At 42.2% G+C, this 25860-nt stretch overlaps 1 protein-coding gene across 1 annotated transcript in view; it reads left to right on the forward strand.

Annotated features, from left to right (window-relative positions):
• LOC130100419 (protein unc-13 homolog C) overlaps positions 1 to 25860 on the forward strand; it is a 263612-nt gene that overhangs the window by 154736 nt on the left and 83016 nt on the right. The window contains 3 exon segments of the mRNA XM_056265875.1: positions 19095 to 19191; positions 22231 to 22374; positions 23832 to 23909. Coding sequence (XP_056121850.1) covers positions 19095 to 19191; positions 22231 to 22374; positions 23832 to 23909 — 319 coding nt within the window.

A 25860-nucleotide genomic window follows, 5' to 3' on the forward strand; every position in this document is an offset into this window, starting at 1 on the left:
TAGCGAACGTGTTAGGTGTCGCCCAACCCGCAGCTCTACAGATATCTGTCAGCGAGGCGCCGTGTGCCAGCGCCCAAGAAGAAGCGACACTCCTAGTGGAGTGGGCTCTCAACCCGGGCGGGCAAGGCACGCCTTGGGCTTCGTAAGCCAAGGCGATGGCATCCACTATCCAGTGGGCCATCCTCTGCTTGGAGACAGCCTTTCCCTTCTGCTGGCCTCCGTAACAGACGAAGAGCTGGTCTGAGGTCCTGAGGCTTTGCGTTCTGTCCACGTACAAACGCAGAGCGCGGACGGGACAGAGAAAAGCCAGGGCTGGGTCTGCCTCCTCCAAAGGCAGCGCTTGCAGGTTCACCACCTGGTCCCGGAAGGGAGTGGTAGGAACCTTGGGCACGTATCCGGGCCGGGGTCTCAGGATCACGTGAGAGTTATCCGGGCCGAATTCCAGGCACGATTCGTCGACCGAAAATGCATGTAGGTCCCCTACCCTCTTGATAGAGGCCAATGCAACCAGGAGAACTGTCTTACAGGACAAGATTTTTAACTCCGCTGATTGCAGAGGCTCAAAGGGTGGTCTCTGAAGTACCGAAAGGACCAGAGACAAGTCCCAAGAGGGTATAGAGAGTGGGCGAGGAGGATTCAGTCTCCTCGCTCCCCTCAGGAACCTAACGATCAGGTCGTGCTTCCCCAAGGACTTACCATCAACAGCATCGTGATGTGCGGCAATAGCGGCAACATACACTTTAAGGGTGGAGGGAGACAGCCTTCACTCCAACCCATCTTGCAGGAAGGAAAGCACGGCTCTGATCGAGCATGATCGGGGGTTCTCCTCGTGAGAAGAACACCATTCAACGAATAGGTTCCACTTCAATGCATAGAGGCGCCTCGTAGAGGGGGCTCTAGCGGAAGTGATGGTGTCAACTACCGCTGGGGGTAGGTCACCTAGAACCTACCCCCATGGAGAACATGGAGCTTCCAGAGGTCTGGACGCGGGTGCCACAGGGTGCCCCGTCTCTGAGAGAGCAGGTCCTCTCTCAGACGGATGGGCCAGGGAGGGGCTGTCGCGAGGAGCACTAGTTCCGGGAACCAGGTCCGGTTGGGCCAATACGGCGCAACTAACAAGACCTGCTCCTCGTCCTCCCTGACTTTGCACAAGGTCTGTGCCAGAAGGCTCACTGGGGGAAACGCATACTTGCGAAGAGCCTGGGGCCAGCTGTGAGCCAGAGCATCCGTGCCGAGGGTCCCCTCGGTCAGGGAATAGAACAACTGGCAGTGAGACGTGTCCGGGGCGGCAAACAGATCTATCTGTGCGGTCCTGAAGCGCCTGAAAATCAGCTGGACCACCTGGGGATGGAGTCGTCATTCTCCCGGTAGCACCTGCTGCCGTGAGAGCTCGTCGGCTGCACGGTTGAGCAGGCCCGGAATGTAAACGGCACGAAGCGACCTCAGATGCTTCTGACTCCAAAGGAGGAGATGGCGGGCGAGTTGTGACATGCGGCGGGAGCGTAGACCACCCTGACGGTTGATGTACGCAACGGTCGCAGTGTTGTCCGTACGGACCAGTACATGCTTGCCTTGTAGCGACGTTTTGAAGCGGCCCAGCGCAAGATGTACTGCTAACAACTCGAGGCAGTTGATGTGCCAATGCAGTTGAGGCCCCGTCCACAGACCTGAAGCTGCATACCCGTTGTACGTGGCCCCCCAGCCGGTGATAGAGGCATCCGTGGAGACCACAGAGTGCCTGGACACTTGTTCTAGGGGAACACCTGCCCGCAGGAACGAAGGGTCCGACCACAAGCTGAGAGTTTTGCGACAGTGCGGGGTCACTGGAACCCGGCACGAGCCGCTCTGCCATGCCCATCTCGGGACTCGATCGTGAAGCCAGTGTTGGAGCGGTCTCATATGAAGCAATCCGAGCGGCGTTACCGCGGCTGCAGATGCCATATGCCCCAGGAGCCTCTGAAATAGTTTCAGTGGTGCCGCTGTTCTGCGTCTGAGCGTACTCACGCAGTTCAACACTGACTGGACGCGGGCCTCGGTGAGACGCGCTGTCATGTTGATCGAGTCCAACTCCATACCGAGAAAAGAGATCCTCTGCCCGGGGGTGAGTTTGCTCTTCTCCCAGTTGACCCGAAGCCCTAGGTGGCTGAGGTGACTGAGCACCATATCCCTGTGTTCGCACAACTGCTCTCTCGACTGGGCGAGAATAAGCCAGTCGTCGAGATAGTTGAGAATGCGAACACCACGCTCGCACATGGGAGCAATGGCCGCCTCCGCAACTTTCGTGAAGACGCGGGGCGACAGGGCCAGCCCGAAGGGTAAGACTTTGTACTGATATGCCCGTCCCTCGAACGCAAAGCGAAGAAACGGTCTGTGTCGAGGGAGAATCGAGACATGAAAGTACGCGTCCTTCAGGTCGATCGCTGCAAACCAATCTTGGGGACGGATGCATTTGAAAATGCGTTTCTGCGTAAGCATCTTGAATGGCAGCCTGTGAAGGGACCGATTCAGGACGCGCAGGTCCAAGATTGGCCGTAACCCACCTCCTTTCTTGGGTACAATGAAGTACGGGCTGTAGAAGCCGGTCTTCATATCGGCTGGAGGGACCGGCTCGATTGCGTCCTTCGCCAGTAGGACTGCAATCTCCGCTCTGAGAACAGGGGCACTGTCCGCCAGAACACGGGTGAACAGGATGCCCCTAAAAACAGGGGGGCGCCGGGCGAACTGAATCGCATAGCCGAGTCTGACAGTACGGATGAGCCAGCGAGACGGACTGGGAAGCGTTAGCCAAGCTCCCAGAGACCGAGCAAGCGGGACCAACGGCACCACAGACGTACCCGGAGTGGGGCAGCGTGACGGAATGCAGGGACCCGACTCGGGCGGCATAGCGGCCCGGAGTGGGGTCTGAACGTGTGGTGCAAGACGTACCTGCTTCCGCCGGAGGGCAGAGTGAGTGTGCGGAGGCGACAGTGCGTCCAGGACACAGCCACTGCTGCCCGCTGGCGATGGAAGAGGGGCTCGGGAGTGACAAGGCATAGCGTCGTCGACTGCCAAGCGCGCCCTCTTGGGGCCCAGAGGTTTCAGAAATTGCTCTTTCTTTGAAAAGGTGGGACAAAACGAACAAACAACAGGAACAAAAAGAAAAGGAAACAAAGGATTCTCCACCCGGCCCTCCACCGGGGGAAGGAGTGGCACGTCCGCCATCTCCTGAAGAGCAACTTGATCCACCTCTGGGCCGCCCGTCTCAGGGATGTTTGCACCGGCGCTTGCCTCCTGGCTTGGCAGCGGCCTGGACGGGCGGGGTCGACTTCCTGCGGCTTGCTCCACGCTGAGGCCTGGATGATGGCTGCTGCTGGGGCTTAGCGGGAGCGGAGGACGCCGCAGGAGGCCGACCTCGGCGACGAGTAGACGGAGGAGCTGCGGCCGGCGAGCGGGTGGGAGCAGCAGCGGTCCGCCGGGGCAGGATGTGTCGGATGGCCTCCGTCTGCTTCTGTGCGGCCGAGAACTGCTGGGCAAAGCTCTCGACCGCGTCGCCGAACAACCCAACCTGGGAGAGAGGGGCATCCAGGAACCGGTACTTATCGGTGTCCCTCATGTCCGCCAGGTTGAGCCAAAGGTGGCGCTCCTGGACCACCAAGGTGGACATCGCCTGACCGACTGAACGTGCGGTTTCCTTCGTCGCCCGGAGGGCGAGGTCGGTTGCCACACGGAGCTCCCGGAGGAGCTCTGGGTCAGAACCACCCTCGTTCATGTCCATGAGCGCCTGGGCCTGGTGGACCTGCAAGAGCGCCATGGCATGAAGAGCGGAAGCAGCCTGTCCACAGGCCTTGTAAGTCCTCGCCGTTAGACCGGACGAGAACTTACAGGCCTTGGACGGGAGGCGTGGGTCACCCCACCAGGAGGAGGCGGATGCCGGACACAACTGCATCGCGACAGCCCGCTCCACTGGGGGGATCCCCACATACCCCTTAGCTGCCCCGCCGTCGAGGGTGGCGAGGGGAGAGGAGCCACTAGGACGGCTTCGGGCACTATACGGTGCCTTCCACGTCCTAGAAAGCTCCTCATGCACCTCCGGAAAGAAAGGTACCGGGGCGGCGCACTGAGAACCAGCACGGCCCGCCCCGAGAAACCAATCGTCCAGCCGAGAAGGTTCGGGACGTGGTGGAGGATTCCACGCAAGCCCAACCTTCTCGGTGGCCCGGGAGAGCATAGCGGCCCATTCTGGATCCGGCTCGGACAACGCTACACACCCCGAAGGGGGCAACGCAGCCGAGTCGTCATCTCCAGATGACCGCTCCCCCTCCGATGCTGCGATCGACATCTGATCGTCAGCTGGTGCCCCAAAGGAAACGACTGGTCGTTCCGGAGAAGGACCGAGCCGTTCGCAAAGGGGCGCCGATGGCAACAGCACATGAGAGGCGTGAGGGGCCCGCGGAGATTGCCTCGGCGGGGAAGCCCTCACGGTAATCCTCAGATCACCCTGGTCATGCGCCGAAGTAGGCCTATTCTGCGGGGCAGAATAAGCACTAGATCGGGGCATAGGCGAGGGGACTGCACCTCCCTTGAGGTAAGCGAGTCTCGATCTAAGTGCTGTGATAGTCATATTCCCGCAATGGGAACATGAACTATCCACAAAAGCTGCTTCAGCGTGCCGAATGCCCAAACACGAGATGCAGCTATTGTGGCCATCTGCTGGCGCCAGGGAACGACTGCATCCAGAAACGCACAAGCGGAATGTGTGTTGCTCTTTTAGTAAAATAAAAAAAAAGGAAATTGCTCTCACAGTGCTGAGGCGCCCAGGGGTAGCCACTGTGTGGACACACACACACACACACACACAAACAATAGTGCTGTGAGAACAGCAGTTGAGAGCTGCACTGCTCGCGGCCACCGCTGATCGCGCCGTCACACCAACACTGGAACCGAGAGATCTTCCTTGAAGTCTTCAAAGGCGTTGAATCTTTAGACACAAGTCACAGGAAACTCGCGCTCCGAAATGAAAGACGGTGGGTGCTCGCGCCCGCTTCCTGTTTTATACCCGCGCTGCGGGGCGGGGGCGCGTGACGCGTTCACGCACGCCAACGTTCATTGGCTTGTTCTTAGATACTCGAAGTTGATAGGGCTCCCTGAAGTGATCCCCTAACGTCGTCACGTCGAACGTGAGCGACTGAAGGGGAACCCAAAATTCCTGTCTCAAAAAATTAGCATATTTCATCCGACCAATAAAAGAAGTGTTTTTAATACAAAAAAAAAAAGTCAACCTTCAAATAATTATGTTCAGTTATGCACTCAATAGTCAATACTTGGTCGGGAATCCTTTTGCAGAAATGACTGCTTTAATGCGGCGTGGCATGGAGGCAATCAGCCTGTGGCACTGCTGAGGTGTTATGGAGGCCCAGGATGCTTCTATAGCGGCCTTAAGCTCATCCAGAGTGTTGGGTCTTGCGTCTCTCAACTTTCTCTTCACAATATCCCACAGATTCTCTATGGGGTTCAGGTCAGGAGAGTTGGCAGGCCAATTGAGCACAGTAATACCATGGTCAGTAAACCATTTACCAGTGGTTTTGGCACTGTGAGCAGGTGCCAGGTCGTGCTGAAAAATTAAATCTTCATCTCCATAAAGCTTTTCAGCAGATGGAAGCATGAAGTGCTCCAAAATCTCCTGATAGCTAGCTGCATTGACCCTGCCCTTGATAAAACAGTGCACCAACACCAGCAGCTGACATGGCACCCCAGACCATCACTGACTGTGGGTACTTGACACTGGACTTCAGGCATTTTGGCATTTCCTTCTCCCCAGTCTCCCTCCAGACTCTGGCACCTTGATTTCCGAATGACATGCAAAACTGAGCAACAGTCCAGTGCTGCTTCTCTGTAGCCCAGGTCAGGCGCTTCTGCCGCTGTTTCTGGTTCAAAAGTGGCTTGACCTGGGGAATGCGGCACCTGTAGCCCATTTCCTGCACATGCCTGTGCATGGTGGCTCTGGATGTTTCTACTCCAGACTCAGTCCACTGCTTCCGCAGGTCCCCCAAGGTCTGGAATCGGTCCTTCTCCACAATCTTCCTCAGGGGTTCGGTCACCTCTTCTCGTTGTGCAGCGTTTTTTGCCACACTTTTTCCTTCCCACAGACTTCCCACTGAGGTGCCTTGATACAGCACTCTGGGAACAGCCTATTTGTTCAGAAATTTCTTTCTGTCTTACCCTCTTGCTTGAGGGTGTCAATGATGGCCTTCTGGACAGCAGTCAGGTCGGCAGTCTTACCCATGATTGCGGTTTTGAGTAATGAAACAGGCTGGGAGTTTTTAAAAGCCTCCGGAATCTTTTGCAGGTGTTTAGAGTTAATTAGTTAATTCAGATGATTAGGTTAATAGCTCGTTTAGAGACCCTTTTCATGATATGCTAATTTTGTGAGACAGGAATTTTGGGTTTTCATGAGCTGTATGCCAAAATCATCAGTATTAAAACAATAAAAGACCTGAAATATTTCAGTTGGTGTGCAATGAATCTAAAATATATGAAAGTTAAATTTTTATCATTACATTATGGAAAATAATGAACTTTATCACAATATGCTAATTTTTTTAGAAGGACCTGTATATAAATTAGCAATTAGACAACCAAAACTATATTTGGTAACACTTTACAATAAGGTCACATTTGTTAACATTAGTTAATGTATTAACTAACATCACCTTACAATGAGCTATACATTTGTTACAGTAATTATCAATCTTTCTATCAATCTTTAATTAGTTAATAAAAACACAGCTGTTCATTGTTTGTTCATGTTAGTTCACAAATACAACAAAATAATGTTAACAAATACAACTTTTGATTTTAATAATGTATTAGTAAATGTTGAAATTAACATTTAACTAAAAATAAAAACATGCTGTAGAAATATTTTGTCCATACTTAGTCCATGTTAACTAATGTAGTTAATTAACTAATGTTAACAAATGAAACTGGTTACACTTTATTTTAGGGTGTCCATTTTACAGTGTAATTATACATTTAAATACTGAGTAATATTAATTAACTACATGTAGACTTATGGTTAGGATTAGGGTTTGGTTAAGGGTTAGTTGCATGTAATTATGGATCATTTTATAGTTGTTACTATATTAACTACGTGTAACTAGGACACTAAAATAAAGTGTAACCCTAAACTCTAAAATGCTTGATTGATTGGTCACTCATGACATTTTGAAGCCAGATATTCCACAATACTGACCGTCGTCAATAGCAACACTGTATAATTCCGCTCATTCAGGTATTTGAGGGCCGGTGCTTCTTTCATGTCTCTCATATCTCGTTTCATTCAAATACAGCCATTGCCATTGCCTTTGTTATCAACTGTATTTACTGTAAAATGAAACCAGAGGATTTCAATATTAATAGTATGTAATGGTAAAATTGTTGTTTAAAGGTGCTATATGTATTTTCTAGCGGCCTCTATCGGTGATGTTTCAGATTGCAACCAATTTTTACAAGAGCGCTCGTGCTCGAACACAAGAGCGAGCACTCATGGTACACGGCCACACTGAGACTTTCAACACACCGGAGAAAGCATCACACAACATGCTGGAAACTCATGTAAACTCCCACTGCATGGTTACAATAATAGGCTACTTTTATCAGCTTGACGTTGAACTAATGCTTAATGCATTTAGCCGACATGTGGTGTTAAAGCATAAGGCATTTCACTAACTATTCGTGCATCTTTCACAATCAGCAATGTCAACATAGGTGAATGTATAATATGATAACGAAAACAGTTAGTGAACTAGACTGAACAATTTCAGTGTAACAGTAAGATCGTAGGAAGTAACATTACTGTACTGAACGTGTCTGGAAATGTGTATTATAAACAATATGATAGTAGTGGGATGAGTGACGTTAGACAGTAACTTAGATCTAGTAACGTTAGGCCTACATACAATAAAAGTTACATCCTAAAGCACCTACTTTTTGTTATCCTGGAACAGTCTTTTGTATTCATTTCATGTCTCATATATGTTGTAGTTTACCTTGCTATTTCATTACAGTTTAACATTATTTCAGCATATCTGAAAACTTGTAATTTATCACAATAAAAATAGCGGAGGTCTCTCCATAATTCAAACGCTCTGCCGATGTTGATCCGTGTTTTCGTCCTAAGTCGATCCGATTCACGTTTGGCCTGACGAGCTTCAGCAGATACATTTTTGTTTTGTTTTTTATATTTATGTGGAGTTTGTGTTGGAGTCTGTGTTGTGCTGGAGGCAGGAGTTTTTGGGTGTTATCAGACTCCATGTCGTCAGCTGCAGTGCCGTCGGATAGACTGTATATAAAAAGGAGAGACTCTCCGAGAGAGGCTCAGGAGCGCGCATGCACGTCACATCCGATGGATTTCGCAGAAAATCCGACCCGGAGACTTCACATAGAAATAGGAATACTGTAGCCTGACTTCGTCATACTCATATTCTAGTCAGAATGTGAGTCTGATACTGCTCCAAAGGGCTTTGATTATGAGGCGTGTCTTAATCGAACCAGGAAAAAAAAAACTCTGCACTCAATTGGATAGACCTACAACCAATCAGAGCAACGCAGTAAGTGACGTATGTTGAGCGACTCATATCAACAGAACTGAACTGCAATGCACGCACTCTGGAAAAAGTATTTAAAAGAAAAATGAGTGTTAACGACCTTTGCCGGTGTTGCAAAAAGAATTTAAGGATTTGCAGAGTACTTGCAAACTCAAAAAACATTTTTGAACGAAATAGAAAATGTGAATGTATATACGAACAAGTTCTCCGTTTAGGACAGTAAAGCCAACAAATCTACTCGCATTTGTCTGACCTGTCTCAATTTTATAACAGGGTTGGAGCGCGACTTGACTGATTTTAATAAATGGAGAGACGACGAAAGACACCAGGCTGAATAAGCGTGTTCATTTGAGTCTTCAGAGAAAAGAGACCGGGAGCCAAAATGATATTTTAATGATGATTTAAATACAAAATGATGAGCAATTCTTGTACTTGTACTTTGTCTTGTTTATTTGTTCTGTCTTGCGTGGTGTTTTGGACATGAGTCTGGCAAATAAACTGAATTGAGTAACATCATCTAATGATTTATTTAAAAAAAATAAACCGCTCATAAGGGGTACAGTGATTACCAGTATGGGTATGGTGTGCGAGTACAGTATAACAAAGCGTCACCATTGTTTGATGTAGCGATGGCTTTGACATGAGTTGCATCGCCCTGATGCCCATTTCGGTTGCTTCTTTTACTTGGTCCTCCATGAGTGCGACCAAAGGAGAAACCACAATGACAACAGGCTTTTCATTGCGTCCCATATTCTTAGCGACCATCGGAGCCAGCTGATAAATTAAACTTTTGCCGAATCCCGTAGGAAGGACGGCAAACACATCTTGACGATCGACAAATGCCTTTATTGCAGTTCTCTTTTCGTCTTTTAAAATTAATGCCATGTCGATTTCTTCTACGACAGACGCGATAGCGGAATCTATACATCTCAATTCTCCAGCTACAGTCATCTTTGAGGTAAACCAGTTCAACCCAAGCACTCTTTGATGACGTGAGGATTACGTAACTGCAGATCATCTGTCCATCATCATATAAAGCCCGCCCTGGCAATTTGATTGGGCGGAACATTTTTTGACTGATCATAATTACTCCTCAATGGATCGAGTCCAGACCGAACTTCCCGACCAAAAAATGTTGTGGGCGGGGTTCGGGCTGGCATCCAGTCTAGGAATACTGGCCTTCAGAGGTAATAGCAAAACCCGACAAGTGGATCATTGTAATGTGTGATTACAACCCCTTCACACACAGGCAATAAAAAAAAGGATTCATTTTAGAAGAAAAGTTACATTTAGCACCTTTATGTGTTTTGTACACTGTTAATAGGACATCAGATAATAAACAGGTAAGAAAATGGTTTCTTCTCACATCAATATTTCATGCCCACGTCATTATTTATGTGTTGAAAAGCTGTGTAATAAGTTATACGACTGCATTATCCCTTAAAGTCCCCCTTTGGTGAAAATCAAGTTTTTAACGTTGTTTATATGTCTATGTGGTGTTTTAATACGCTTTAAAAGGCCATTGCACAAACAGAAGCCAACAAACACCAACAGACACGTTCGTTTGGATTTCCCTGTCGGCGTTGGTCTGGGTTTGTCGTCAACCGACTAAACATGTTCAATCGGAATTTATCGGTCTTGGAATGTCTGAGCAGTGCGATGTGATTTTCCAACAAACTCTGACGTACTCTAATGTAAACATCCTTTATTGATATGGAAATACCCCAAACCTCATGAAAATCACATACAAACCATAAACAGTAGTCAACATTTGAAGTGGATCAAAACCTTTCATCAAAGTCATACATGAATTTTGAACAATACCCGTTCTTGTCTTAGAACAACTTTGATTAACTTTTTTGATCCACTTCAAATGTTGACTACTGTACTATTGTAAGTGTGTGTTTATTAGCTTCATGTTTAATGTGTAGAAACATTTCTCTGGGAAATGAAAACCCAGACAGACAGCACAGGAAGCCGCCAATGGTCATCAGATCGCATAAATCAGTGGATAATGAATAGAAATGATGATTCTGTCGAATAAATATTAAGTAAGCGCATGTAAATGTATCAATATTTCTCCAAGTATACGCACTTTTGGACTAAAAGCCATAATGGACACTGTTCAGTGCAGCTATGAGAAGATAAATAAACCGCAGCAGACATGACTAAATGTGAATGTATGTTGTTATTCTAATCAAGTTACTGATTATTTTGCACTTCTGACATACATTAAGAAATTCCTGTCACTGTAACCGAATTTTATAATAAACAGTGGACAAATATCGAAACTGGATGATTTAATCTTTCTAATAAAACAGTTTGTCTAGATCAACTGCAGTTCTCTGCATAAATACAAGTAGAAGCCTTGTCTTTCCCGTCGCAGCAACTATGGCTTCACCCACAACGTCTTTCGTTTTGTTGAAAAATGACAGTAAAGACAGTCTGACTCGAAGTTTGTCGGTGTCTGTTGGGGCAGTGTGAACATGACACTTATTTTTCATAAAATTCTAAATCCAACGGCTAACTTGGTTGTCAGTTTTTTTGGGCGTCTGACTATGCGGTGTGAATTGGCCTTAAGACAAACCAAGTGCAAATTCTTCAGTCAACACCTTTGCTGAGTATTTTCTCCTTAAAACTGCAAAGACAGTCTCAAAAACGCGGTCGGAAACCGCCCCTGTTTCCTACCGTCACAAACATATAACCGATCCCGTCAATGTGCGGGACGGAGCTTTTTTCCACTGACATTCTATGATGTTCAAAGTGTTTCTGAGGATGCTGATTGCTAGAAGGCAGCTGTCTAACTCTGAGATGGTGAACGTGGTCTGTGTAACATTAGCAACACATTATTAGCTGTTTGCTAACATAGTCAAGCCAAAGGCTAATCATATGAATTACCGTTATTTGTCCGACGTTGTAGAGAGCGATATATAAAACGCATTACCATTCTGATACATCGACTTGTAGACGAGCCTGTATACTTTGCTCATCCTCTTCTTCTTCTGATTTAGTTTTTAGTTCAAACATATATTGCTGCATTAAACCAATATTTCCACTTGCCATTGTGCTGCGTTTACTACAGTTGACAGAGTGGATCAGGTATTCTGACCTGGCGTGAGTGAGTGGAGGCGGGGCTATTTTGCATATTGATGGTTCCGCATATACTAAATGAAGCAAGGGTGTAGAGTTGCATTCAAACTATTTTAAGGCATGACTAATTATTTTCAGAGGAAAAAAACATTTAAATATGTCATTTTTATTATCAAAGATGAATTTTAAGGTATTCAATTATTGACTGCAGGGGGATTTTAAATGTCTTTGAACTTTGTTCGTCTAGGTTTAAAGCTGTTTGCTAGGATCTGTTTTTCTTTGCAGAAGCTTTGCCTTTAAAGGGTAACTAAACCCCTGGTCAGAGCCTGACTCCACCCGCTGGAAAAGTGGGCAGAGCCCAGCGAAGGGGGGGCGTGCACCTGAGACAGGCAATAGTAACCGACTGCAGAACCGCAGAACCATACGTCATAGCAGTGTGAGGATGACAGCGCCAGCCTAACCGTCTGATGCCGGAAGTGGGCGTGGCCAGGCATTGCGCTACTTCTGTGTTTTAGAACGTTTCAAAGTTTAAAACAATGCTATTATAAATATATTTTTTAACGATTTCATTAAATATGTATATTTAAGAGGCCTATATATACACTACCGTTCAAAAGTTTGGGGTCAGTGAGAATTTTATTTTTATTTTTTGGAGGAAAGAAATCAATACTTTTATTTATCAAGGACAGTAAAGACATTTATAATGTTACAAAAGATTCTATTTCAAACAAATGCTGTTCTTTTGAACTTCCTATTCATCAAAGAATCCTAAAAAAAAAAAAAAAAACTGTACAACTGACAGACCAACAACTGTTTCAACATTGATAATAATAATAAATGTTTCTTGAGCATCAAATCCTCATATTAAACTGATTTGTGAAGGATCATTTGACACTGAAGACACTGACACTGGTGATGCTGAAAATTCAGCTTTGATCACAGGAATAAATTACACTTTACTATATATTCACACAGAAAACAGCTGATTTACACTGGAATAATATTTAATACTATAACTGATTTTTGTTGTATTTTTAATCAAATAAGCGCAGCCATGGTTAGCAGAAGAGAATTCTTTTAAAAGTATTTAAAATCGTACCGACCCCAAACTTTTGAACGGTAGTGTATATATATATATATATATATATATATCAAATATTATAAAATATAATATTTATAAAATTATAAAGTATAATAACTATGTTTTGTCCTATTAACAAAAGACAGGCAATGTAGCCTATTAACAAATGTTAATAGTGTTTTTTAAGTTAAAATGATACTTTATGCATCTGTTTTGTGTCAAATGATTAACAATATAAATTGAACAAAGCTTAAAACAAACAAAATAATAAAACGAAAACAAAGCTTGAGCATTTGAACATTTGATTTAATTGAAAAGCATTTTTAAATAAAATGTGTTTTTTCCCCCTCTGAAATAGCAAAAGCATCACACACTAGCTGTACCTGCTCCAAATAAATAATAGTAATTAAATCAAAATATAAAATCAAAATAAATAAATTATATAAAACAAAATCAAACCAAAGAAAATAAATCTTATTAAAGTTATGCAGGCACACATTTAACAATACTTCTCAAGTGACAAATAAACTAAATAGATCAAAACTCCATACACATGGAGTTAATCCTGATGATTCCTGAGGCGCCTTTCGTCATGACACTCGCTTTTATTTTCTTTGGTTTGATTTTGTTTTTTATAATTTATTTTATTTAGTTCGATTTTTTAATTTTATTTAATTACTATTATTTATTTAGAGCAGGTACATCTGTGTGTGATGCTTTTGCCATTTCAGAGGAAAAAAATAATTGTATTTAATTAATAATTTTGTTTCAATCCACCATAGAATTATGTTGTTTGGTCTATGAAAAAAAAATGTTAGTTGTGAAATGGTTGAGTATTAACAAAATAGTTGTTTAAAAGTTAAAATTATACTTTATCCATTTGTTGTGTCAAATGAACAATATAAATTGAATAAAGCTTTAAACAAAATTAATAATAAAATTAAAACAAAGCTTGAACATTTGATTGAATTGAAAAGCATTTTTAATAGTAGTATATTATCTTTTGTTAATAGGACAAATAATTATTATATTTTATAATATTTGATATATATATATATATATATATATACATACATACAGGTGAAACTCGGAAAATTCGAATATCGTGCAAAAGTTATCATTTTGATGATTATGGCTTACAGATTATGAAAACCCCAAATTTAAAATCTCAGAAAATTAGAATATTACATGAAATCAATACAAAAAAAGATTTTAAATACAGAAATGTCGGCCCTCTGAAAAGTATAATCATGCATATGTATATAGTTATATATACTAAATATATTAGTTTCACCTTTTAATTTGAATTACTGAATTACATGAACTTTTGCACAATATTCTAATTTTTCGAGTTTCACCTGTATATATACACACAACTATATATATATATATATATATATATATATATATATATATATACACACATCTTAAACATATCTTTAATTAAATCGTTAAATCGTTTTTGTTAAATAAGGGGTCCTGATCACTCTGTAGGGGTTTATTTTGTGATAATAACCGGCTGGATGCACATTATCCCTTACATGTATTATAGGTTTATACATTTTTAACATTGGAAATTAAATAATGTACACTTTTAAGTTTAAGTTAATGAAACAATGTCATCATATTTCATTTATTTATATTTTTTATGCTTTCAAATAATAAACCCGAATTGTACTTCCTCTTAGAAAGTGCCCCTGGTTCACATTTACATTGAATGTTGATCCATCCATTCACAACCCATCATGCATCTGTCCTGGATCCGCAGACGCACGCTGGCCTCTCATTGGCTGCTGTCTGTTGTCAAAAAGTCACTCATTCATTACTGTGAGTTATGAGTGTGGAGAGGCGGGATGACAGACGGGACAGGACATCAGGGAAGAGCCACACAGCTGTCAATCAAAAACCACCTCGAGGAGAATTGATTTTGCCATGAGAATGAGACCGCACATAAGAGCTGCTCTGCCCATCATATTTATAACATAAGTGACACGAGAAGTGAATTTGCATTTGCTGAAGGAAATACCAGTGTTTGCAAATCAGCAAAGGAATAATACTGAAGTTTTATGTGCGTTTAGGTTTAGAATGGAGTCTATAGATGGTTAAAAAATAGATTTAATAGACTAATACAATGCAAATAGATGAGAGAAAATCATTCGCATTTCAGTATCTAAATATTATGATGGCATCATCGTGCCGATTTTAAATGGCGAACATTCTAATCTTACAAAATGTCAGAAGGAGATTTTCAAAATGTTATTGTAAATTTCTTACAAAGTATAATGTTTACAAAACCACATCAGACGACACGCCTCTCTGACAGAAATGAATTACTAAATTAAGTCTGAATGGATTTTGTGGGTTAAACAATTCAAGCTGAATTATTTGCCAAGGGAAAGGGGACGAATAAACTGTTGTTTAAGGAAAAATATGATTCCTACAGTAGCTATAAAAACCAGCACTGGAACAGCATCCCTGTACAGCCTGTCCGATGTGAATTTATCATTAAAAAGACAAATCTTCTCACAGGAGTCCTCGTCACCTACTTAGTTTCATCACCTTTCAGATTTTCTTTTGACTCTCAGCTGTTAAAACCACTCAGCGTGTTTCCCATCACACCCATCATAGTTTTCTCACTTTTTAACTATAATTATTACATTATTCTTATTATATCTCATTTACTAGAGTTCAGTTAGCTTTCCTGCCCAAGTACACTACACCTGCTCAATTGCAACAGGCATTGTGATCAGATGAATATTGTCTGTTTTACATAATTTCATCAGATGCTTGCTTGCTTATTTGTTTATTTATTTACTGGGGGCATGTTTTTTAATGTATTTTTTTTTACAATTAGGCACTAGTCTCACATAGAATATGGACCTATCATAAGCGGCGTATGTTTCTGAGATGTCTGAGAGAGCACTGCTGGAAAACATTGAATTTTAAATGTCATATTTGTGAACAAGCATCTGATAAAATTGCGAAAAATGAATGCATGTACATTTAAACCGATAAATGTTGGCAAGAACATCTGCTAAATGTCGTTCTAATATCCAGGGACATACTGCAAATGAGAAATCGCTGTAGAAATTACACCTAGATGAAAAAACACTCAGCAGATAGATCTATCTGCAGCTTTCCTGAGCAATCAGGGTCTTATCGGTGAATGTGTGGTTAGGAAACCGTCACATATAGCAATCCAGATCAATATTTAAGATAGCTAGCTAAATGCCTTCATATTAATTCCCTTATTACTGTCAGTGAATTACTGCAAACAGTGAGTTACTGCAAACCGTCTCAATCTGAGTAAACCGCTAGCGCAGGTTCATTACATTAGCAGAGATATTAGTGTGATTCTGCCTGCCACAGGCCATCTACAACGCTTTACTTGATTTAAAAATATGTTTGTCTCATTTCTGCTTACCAAATACTTGTTTGTCTATTGCTAGTGAACTGTTTTCAGAACTATGAGACAATGCTTATACTGTTGCTGAACAACTCAAACGGATTTATGTTGAGTCTCCTCTACTGAATTTCTTTATCTGTAACACTTTTTCCCATCTGTACGAGCCAAAGCATTTAATTGTTTATTTGAGTAAACAGTGCCGTGCCCCCAAGCATTCTTGAATTAGATTTTATTTTTATATTTCCATTTTTTGTTTTAATTTTAGTTACTTTTTAAAATAATTTTGTTATGTTTTTTTATACAGTATACAGTACTGCACTGTAAAAAAAAAGTTTCTGCCTTAACTTTAAGTACAATCAACTTAAACTACATTAAATTGACTTAAGTCAAATATTGTATAAATTATAAAAGTTGAAAATTGCTTAACTTATTTGATAAGTTAAAGCGATGTAAAAGCTTATGTTGTCCAGGCTCCAATTCAAACTTTTACTATAATCAACTAACACAAACTGGTACAGGCAGGTAGACAGGCAGAAGTGTAACACTCACAATACAAGGTAACATTTACAAGAACCGACAAAGACAGACTGAAGAGAGAGAACTAAATACAGATACAAACGACCACTAACGAGGTGAGGACAGGTGACACAGATGATGATGACGATGAACAGGTGGATGATTGAGGGAGTGAATTCAGGTGAGGAGACAAGAGGATGCTGGGAAGTGTAGTGAAGATGACGAAGACAGAATGGTGCAGACGATGACTGTGACATAACTCTCCCCTCCCGGTAGGCGTGACCTCACGCCGTGGAACAACAGGGGTGGGGAGGTGGGCGCCCTGAAGCCTGATCACAGGAGCGGGAAGCCTTCAGGGAGGAGCCGAACGTGGCCAGGGCGGAGCAGGACGTGGGCGTGGCCAGGGCAGGACGTGGCCATGGCGGAGCTGTCGGACCCTCGGGCGTCCAGGGCGGAGCTGTCGGACCCTCGGGCGTCCAGGGCGGAGCTGTCGGACCCTCGGGCGTCCAGGGCGGTGGTGACCCTTCGGGTGGCCATGGTGGTGAGGACCCTTCGGGCGGCCATGGTGGTGAGGACCCTTCGGGCGGCCATGGTGGTGAGGACCCTTCGGGCGGCCATGGTGGTGAGGACCCCTTCGGGCGGCCATGGCGGAGAGACCCCTTCGGGCGGCCATGGCGGTGACCTATGCCCCCCCCCCAAAATAATTATTGGGGAGAGTGACAGGCTGGGCAGACGTGCCGTAAACCACCTCAGGCTGGGCAGACGGGACGTGAGCAGACCCAGGCTGGGCAGACGGGACGTGAGCAGTCTCTGGCTGGGCAAGTGGTGAGGGCTTTTTGCTGGACGGGACAAGTGGCGAAGGTCTTGAGCTGGGCAGGACCAGTGGCGAAGAGGGCTTTGAGCTGGGCGGAACCAGCGGCAAAGAGGGCTTTGAGCTGGGCGGGACCAGCGGCGAAGGAAGCTCAGGGCTGGACGGGACCAGCGGCGAAGGAAGCTCAGGGCTGGACGGGACCAGCGGCGAAGGAAGCTCAGGGCTGGACGGGACCAGCGGCGAAGGAAGCTCAGGGCTGGACGGGACCAGCGGCGAAGGAAGCTCAGGGCTGGACGGGACCAGCGGCGAAGGAAGCTCAGGGCTGGACGGGACCAGCGGCGAAGGAAGCTCAGGGCTGGACGGGACCAGCGGCGAAGGAAGCTCAGGGCTGGACGGGACCAGCGGCGAAGGAAGCTCAGGGCTGGACGGGACCAGCGGCGAAGGAAGCTCAGGGCTGGGTTCATGGGCTGTAACGAATGTGTGTGCTGCCCACACACACAAAACAGCCATGGATCCCACAAGGAGCACTGCGTCCTCCAGAGCTGGCTGGACGGTCTCTGGCTGGACGGTCTCTGGCTGGACGGTCTCTGGCTGGACGGTCTCTGGCTGGACGGTCTCTGGCTGGACGGTCTCTGGCTGGACGTGAAGCTCTGGCTGGACGTGAAGCTCTGGCTGGACGGTCTCTGGCTGGACGTGGCTGACGTGAAGCTCTGGTACTGGAAACTCAGGATCGGCTGGTGTTACAGTGAGGGAGGAACCACAGACAAAAAGAGCTCGGTCCAAGAACTCAAGAAAAGGTCGGTCTAAGTCTTTGAGCAGCAGTATCTGGGTTAGTGGATCGTCTAGTCCTCCCCAAAACCGTTGCTTTAAAAACTCCTCCTCCCAGTAAGCATCCTGATACAGATGCAGGTAAACTTCCACTAATTCCTCCAAAGAACTTCCATTCTGGTTGAACAGAAACGCATCCATTGCGTCCTCCTCCATTACCTTCTTGGTCGGTTCTTCTGTCACGGTGTGGTGTGGAATGAAGACAGGCTGAGGCAAAGGCTCCAATTCAAACTTTTACTATAGTCAACTAACACAAACTGGTACAGGCAGGTAGACAGGCAGAAGTGTAACACTCACAATACAAGGTAACATTTACAAGAACCAACAAAGACAGACTGAAGAGAGAGAACTAAATACAGATACAAACGACCACTAACGAGGTGAGGACAGGTGACACAGATGATGATGACGATGAACAGGTGGATGATTGAGGGAGTGAATTCAGGTGAGGAGACAAGAGGATGCTGGGAAGTGTAGTGAAGATGACAAAGACAGAATGGTGCAGACGATGACTGTGACAGCAACATTAAACATTTTCGTTAAATGTATATATTTTTATCTAATATTTATATTTTATTTCAGCTTCAATGAACAAAAATGCTTTAATAGTTTTAGTTAACAAAAATAATCCTGGTTCATATAAAAATTAGGAATTAAACTTTGGCACATAATTTGTTTCTCACATCTCGTGGATGATGAAATAGGGTGAAAAAAAGCATGTATATAAAGATCAGAAAACCAAAGCCTTTATTACACTGCTTTATTCTCTCTCTGCAGGTGGTTTGAGCCGTTTGTTATCCAGTGGTTGGATGAAAATGAAGATGTAGCGATGGATTTTGTTAACGGAGCTCTAGAGAGAGATAAAAAAGATGGGGTGAGTTTTTCGTATTGTTCCTTTGCTTCAGTCGAGCTTTTCATTTGTGAATTGGCAAATAGTCTAACGCTGCCGTTACCATCTAAACGTCACATTAACGCTAAATGCCGCATTTCTCTTTTGCTTGTATGCTGCCTTCAAAGTGCTCCTGTGAAGTTCCTACTTACTATTACTATTTGAATTGATTCGTCAGAATAAAATGAAAGCACAGGATGAGTTTATTTCATCCTCTTTTTTGACAAAGACGGGACACTTTTTAGTGCAACAACAAAGTAAGGATATGCTTTGGGTATATGATTAATTCTTGATTTCTTTTCTTAATCATTCTTATTCTGTCCTTATAATAATGAGATTTTGTAGCCTGTCACAACCTTTTAAATGAGTATTTTCTGGCAAGCTTTTTGCTGTTATTCATAATAAGTACACAAATGCATGTAGACTAAACTTAAATATGATCAATATCAGTTGCCATGTTTCTTATTTGACACTTCAAACTGAAGTCATGGCTCAAAATCGTGAGTTTTTACTGGTAAAAACAATAATGTACCCAGCTAACAGGAGAACGTCCTCAAAACCTTGGCAAACTTTCTCTCAAAGTTATGAACAAATGTTCTTCCAGTAATGTTAATAGAATGTTTGTTCAAATTCTTCAATAATGTTCTCAAAACGTTAGCACAAAAACATTATTTATTCATCGTTAATGTTTCAGTTGGACATTCGGTCGTCTAAAGTTTTTACTCGTTTCAGAGTAGGCTACATTCAAACTGAACATTCCCATAATGTTTGCAAAATGATTAAATGTTCCCTTAACATTTGTACAACCAATAAACAACGTTTTTAAAACATTAAAAAAACTGGACATTTGAACATTCAGAAATAACGTTTTCATAACTTAACAGGAATGTTAGCAAAACGTTTTGGACAATTGTGTTAGCTGGGTAGTGGCATTCATGTTCATCTCAGAAATCCAGTCATTTGAACAAGTTTATAACAATTTTAATTCAATAAGCTCTCTCTTTGGATAGGAGATTTTTTTTTCTTCTATGGCATTTGCGCTGAGAATTTATTAAGCAATGTGTTTTTCTCATAGCACAGACGTAAACACGATGAATGGAATCTGACGTGCTGGTAAACTGGTAAATTGAAAGCATTAAGGTGATGATACACAGGGCAACTTTTTGAGCAATGTTGCTGGGCAATCTTGCTGAGCGATTGTTGCTTGGGCACTTTCCCATTGAAAATGGGCAATACATTTCTATCTGGATAATTTAGGTCGGTCGTGGGCCATGTGTCTCATCTGGTTGCCCGTTGACGGCAATATTGCCCACCAACATTGCTCAAAAAGTTGCCCTGTGTATCATCACCATTAGGCTGATGAGTGTTCGTGAAATAAACCGAACAAATGCTTCTGATTGGACTGATGTAAATATGAGCTGCTGTTACTGTAAGGCTGTACAAAAACACACATTTATCCTGCTCAATGTTCCCCTGGCTGACGAAAACAAATCACTGGCGTGATTGGTTTCATATGCTAATTTCTTTCACCTGAAATTGGTTGCGGTGAAAACACAAACCATTTAGTGCTGTTAATATTGGCCTGCACATTATCCACTACTGTGATGAACGGCCACGTTATTATATGTGATATGTGACACTGACAAATATAATTACACATGAGCATTTTCAGATGCAGATTAGTGTTGCAGAGCAATGAAAACAGTGTTAAAATGTGTGTTTTTTTCTTCCTACTGTTAACAGCAGAGCCGGAGTTTATTTATAGCCAGTGCTAGTGCTAAGATTACATGAGCGTAGTGGGTTGCTAACTGTGTTTAGATGTTTAGCTGCACTCGGGTTCAAGTCTTGTGAGATTCAGCTCTACATTAAGATGCTAATGGAGCAGCACTTTGAGTTAATTGTCTAATGATTATTAGGCTTGTGCTCGTTGGCAGAAGCGCCTGGAGAATAAGGGCAGAAGTGCAGGTTAATTGTGTCATAGGTTATGTTGGCAGGCATTCCCAAAGGCTCTGAATCATACCAGAGCTGTCTTCTTAAAAACATCTTCAGTGCTTGCTGGCAGCATCTTCTCATCACAAACCAATATCATTCCTTGATATTTAATTATAGATTCTTCAGTTCAGCATATTGGTTGTAGGTAGAACCAATATTGAATAGTTCACCCCAAAAAAGTCCCCTTTCCCTTTCACAACCGTTCAAAAGTTTGAGGTTGGTAAGTTTTTTTTACTATTTACAAAACAAAGGACCAAGCCAGAGTAAAAAATACTGCAATATTGTAAAATATTATTGCAATTTAAAAGAACTGTTTTCTATTTGTAATATATTTTATAATGTAATTTTTTCCTTTGATCCAAAGCTGAATTTTTAGCATCATTACTCCAGTCTTCAGTGTCACATGATCATTCTAATATGCTGATTTGCTGCTCAAGAAACATTTCTGATTATTATCAATGTTGAAAACAGTTGTGCTGCTTCATATTTTTGTGAAAACACTGATAGATTTTTTTCAGGATTCTTTGATGAATAGAAACGTCAAAAGAACTGTATTTATTTGAAGTAGAAAACTTCACATTATAAATGTTTTCATTGTCACTTTTGATATTTTTTTTTCCAAATAAAAGTATTATTATTATGAAGTATTAAAATCTTACTGACACCAAACATTTGAACTGAATTGTATATTGTGTGGAAAAGAGCATAAAAAAGTCATATTGGTTTGGAATGACATTATGGTGAATTAAAGCTGACAGAATTTAGATTTTTGAGTGACATATTCTTTAAACAAAGAATAATAATAATGACGCCCTTCCGGGGTTATTGAATCACTAGATCATTGAAGAACCATATTAGAACTTTATGGAAAGTTAGAATCAGGCTGTAAAACATTTTCTTTTATTTCTTCTATTATGTAGTAAATGCTGAAAAACAGAAACATATATAATTGCTATAAAAAAAATATGACATCCTCTGTATTGTGTGGCGGACATAATCATTAATGTTTTGATTTTGGGGTTATCATTACAGTTCCAGCAGACATCAGAACATGCTCTCTTTTCTTGCTCGGTGGTGGATGTGTTCACGCAGTTGAACCAAAGCTTTGAGATCATTAAGAAGCTGGAGTGTCCGAACCCTCAAGCTCTCGCTCACTTCATGCGCAGATTTGCAAAGGTAAGACAACATCAGAATAGAAAGTATGTCCTTTGAGGCTGTACATTGGTGATTTTGCATGTTGCTGTGATGTAAAACGAAGTAAAAAAAAAACTTAAATGTGGTAAAATCATAGCTGCATAGTCTCAGTGGCAGTATAATAAAAGACACCAATCTTCAATAAAGAATTACATGAATTAACAATAATAATCACACACACAAAAAAGCGGTTCTTCCGCCAAGCAATATTACACTAACTGTAGGTTGTCATATGGTTGCCTGGCAGCTGAGAGCATAAAATGATGAATAGAACAAATGATGGAGAAAAGCTTTGAAACTAGGCATAAATCCAGACCTTTGCTGGCTGGGAATTTTTTTAGGGTGTATTTTTGCACCATTACTTGATTTTCTTTAAATGTCAAGTAGTATAATTTTTGCCCCACTAGTATCACCAAAAGGAATTGTGAATATTAGTTAGGATTATCAAATGAATAGAGCAATGTTTTGAAAGCACTACAGTGTTACACTTTTAGGGGAAACCTACAGTACCCTTTAAAAACATTTCTGATCATTATCAATGTTGAATACAGTTGTGCTGTCTCATATTTTTGTGGAAAACATGATTCTTTGATGAATAGAAAGTTCAAAAGCTTTATTTGAACGTGTGTGAGGTTCAGGTTTACTCTAGTTTACAAAAACGGCAATATCCAAAATCAAAAATTGTCCTTGTGGGGACATGCAGAATGCAGAAAAATGCAGAAAGTTTTTGCCCTGTGAAGCCAGGATGTTTGCCAGTGTTAGAGTTTTGATCACATCACTAAAGCTATAAGCAATACTAATAGTGATGTTTATCAAATTAACACATCTACTCAGACAACTTATCAATATGGTGATCGTTTTTCTTAATGTATATTCTATACTATATACAGTAGTGTATATACATAACAGATTTTATATGACATTTCCAAGAGATTTCAGGCCAGCTTATATATTTTTTCTTGTTGTAAATGTCTACTGTGAATGCAAATGAGCTGAGAGAGAAAAAGAGAGAGACAGAGAAAGATTGATACCAGCTCTCCACCCACGGGATTGTGGGTAAAGGGTCTTGTAGGAGGCATTGATTACTTCATGCAAACTTGACAAGAGAAATCTATTACGGCGGCCTGAGAAGACGCATATCATTACTCCCCTCATTTACTTATTTACATATTTATGAATATATTAAGAGTTTTATTCCCTTTCAAATTGTAATAATGTTTCACAATATTTTCTGTTTTTACTGTATTTTTTATCAAATAAATGCAGTCTTAATCAGCATAAGAGACTTCTTTCAGCAACATTTGGTATGGTAGTTTATGTACATTTGTGTTTTAGGTTTGTAAATAATAACAGTACCACATACTCAACTTATTGCTTTCACAAAGTTAAATTGTACTGTTTTTTATAATATTTAAATCTACATTTTACTCTCTTTCCAGACCATAAACAAAGTTCTTCTCCAGTATGCTGCGATCATCTCCAAAGACTTTAGCAACCATCTGAACAAGGAGAACTTGGTGAGTCTATGAACAGGTTTGCACACACACACTTTCAAAACTGCTTCGTCATAAAATGTCAGCGTGTTTTAAAGTCATGACCCTGCAAGTGTCCGAACATGGCTTGATCAGATTACACTGGGGACATTGCCATGGAAACCAACCCGGAGACCATAGTGAGACATTCAATTTGACTTTGGCTGCGTTCTGCATTATGTCTTCGTGAGAGGGGAATATGTAGACGACAAATAAAGAGCGAGACCTTCTCGCGTCCTCGTCTCCTTCCTCTTTGCTTTTAACTTCCCTTTCTTTGTGTAAAATGACAGCATTCACGGAGCTAACTCAGAGCAGCTTTTGTTCTAGCTCTTATTTTTCACAATGTCTTCATGTAATGCTTATAAAAGCTTGGCATGCAGGACGTCTGTGGTGGGAAGAAAGACAGATGTATCTTTTAAGTGCAGTGACAGGACCACAGAGAGAAAATCATGCGGCCGGTAATTAAAGACATATCTCTGTTCTGTCTCGGAGGATAGAGCCGCTCCTCGGGTCTCATCCATCGCTTAATTGACAGCACACTTCATCCTAAGAATATCTACATCTTTAAACGCACCAATGCCCACAAATCAGCTACATCAGAGTTTATATACATTGTCTTAAATTAAATTTACGACTGTGTGAAATCACCAGCTCTTGTCATTGAGACGATGTTCCCTCATTTCAATTAGCGCGACTGCTTCATATTTTCGTTTCAGAGTTTTACACCTATTTGTCACACGGCTGACATGTGACCTTTAAGAAGTGTGCCAGTGCAGACAGTAAGAGCCCGTTTTAATTAGCTTATAGACTCCTGCACTAATTATGCACTCCTAGCCATCCAGTCAAATCCTGGGACACTTACACAAGTGTTTTGACTGCCATATCTCTAGGTAATCTGTGTGTCAACACAAATCTGGTCAATGGTTATTTGACATTCACTGTAACATGTAACTGATCCTTGTGAGTTAGATGGTCATCTTAAAGAGTTCACCATCAACCTGGTCATTGAGTTTAATGTTTTTGTTTTTTTTTATAACATTTTCAATTGCAGATGTCATTTTACACGCATGAAATAATGTACTATCAATACTGTATATTTTGTTGTTCGTTTATTCTTAATGCACATTCTAATGCATTAGTTTAATTAGTTTTTTCCCCCCAAAATCATAAAACAATTAAATAATAATAATGAAATAATATTGACTATTTTATATATACACACTCACAGGCCACTTTTTTAGGCACACTTTGCTAGTAGGGGTATATCTTAGGTACAGCTTGCTAGACCTTTTTGCCTTCAGAACTGCCATAATTCTTTGTGGCATAGATTCAACAAGGTGCTGGAAATTCCTCAGAGATTTTGGTCCATATTGACATGATAACATCACGCAGTTGCTGCAGATTTGTCGGCTGCACATCCATGATGCGAATCTCCCGTTCCAACACATCTCAAAAAGGCTATATTGGATTGAGATCTGGTGACTGTGAAGGCCATCTGCGAAAGCGTCTCAACAGATTGTAAAATAGACACAATGATTATATATTAGTCACATATTTGAGGTCTAAATAACTAAATTCTCACCTAAAAACATCATAAAACTACATTTCGTGACACAACAACAGTAGTATTTTTAAAAAATATGTTGGATTTGCTCGACCGCCATGACTGTCGTCGGAAGCGGAGTGATGCAAATGGTGAAACTTTCAGAGTTCTGTTACTGTGTGCTGGAAAGGCTCTCAGCCAATCAGATTCAAGAACCAGAAAGAACTGTTGTGTGTATTTATATATATACATATATAAAACAGTTTATACGTTTTCGTTAAAAATAATTTTCCTTATGGAGAAAACGAAATACTATGAAAGTAGTTTGTTATGACTATTTTTCACTGTTTTGCATCAAATACAATGTGATTTTCGTTGATCGAGATCTGGCAG

The sequence above is a fragment of the Rhinichthys klamathensis genome, unplaced genomic scaffold (genome assembly GCF_029890125.1).
Source record: "Rhinichthys klamathensis goyatoka isolate OS25496 unplaced genomic scaffold, OSU_Roscu_1.1 h1tg000242l_1, whole genome shotgun sequence".
Lineage (NCBI taxonomy): Eukaryota > Metazoa > Chordata > Actinopteri > Cypriniformes > Leuciscidae > Rhinichthys > Rhinichthys klamathensis.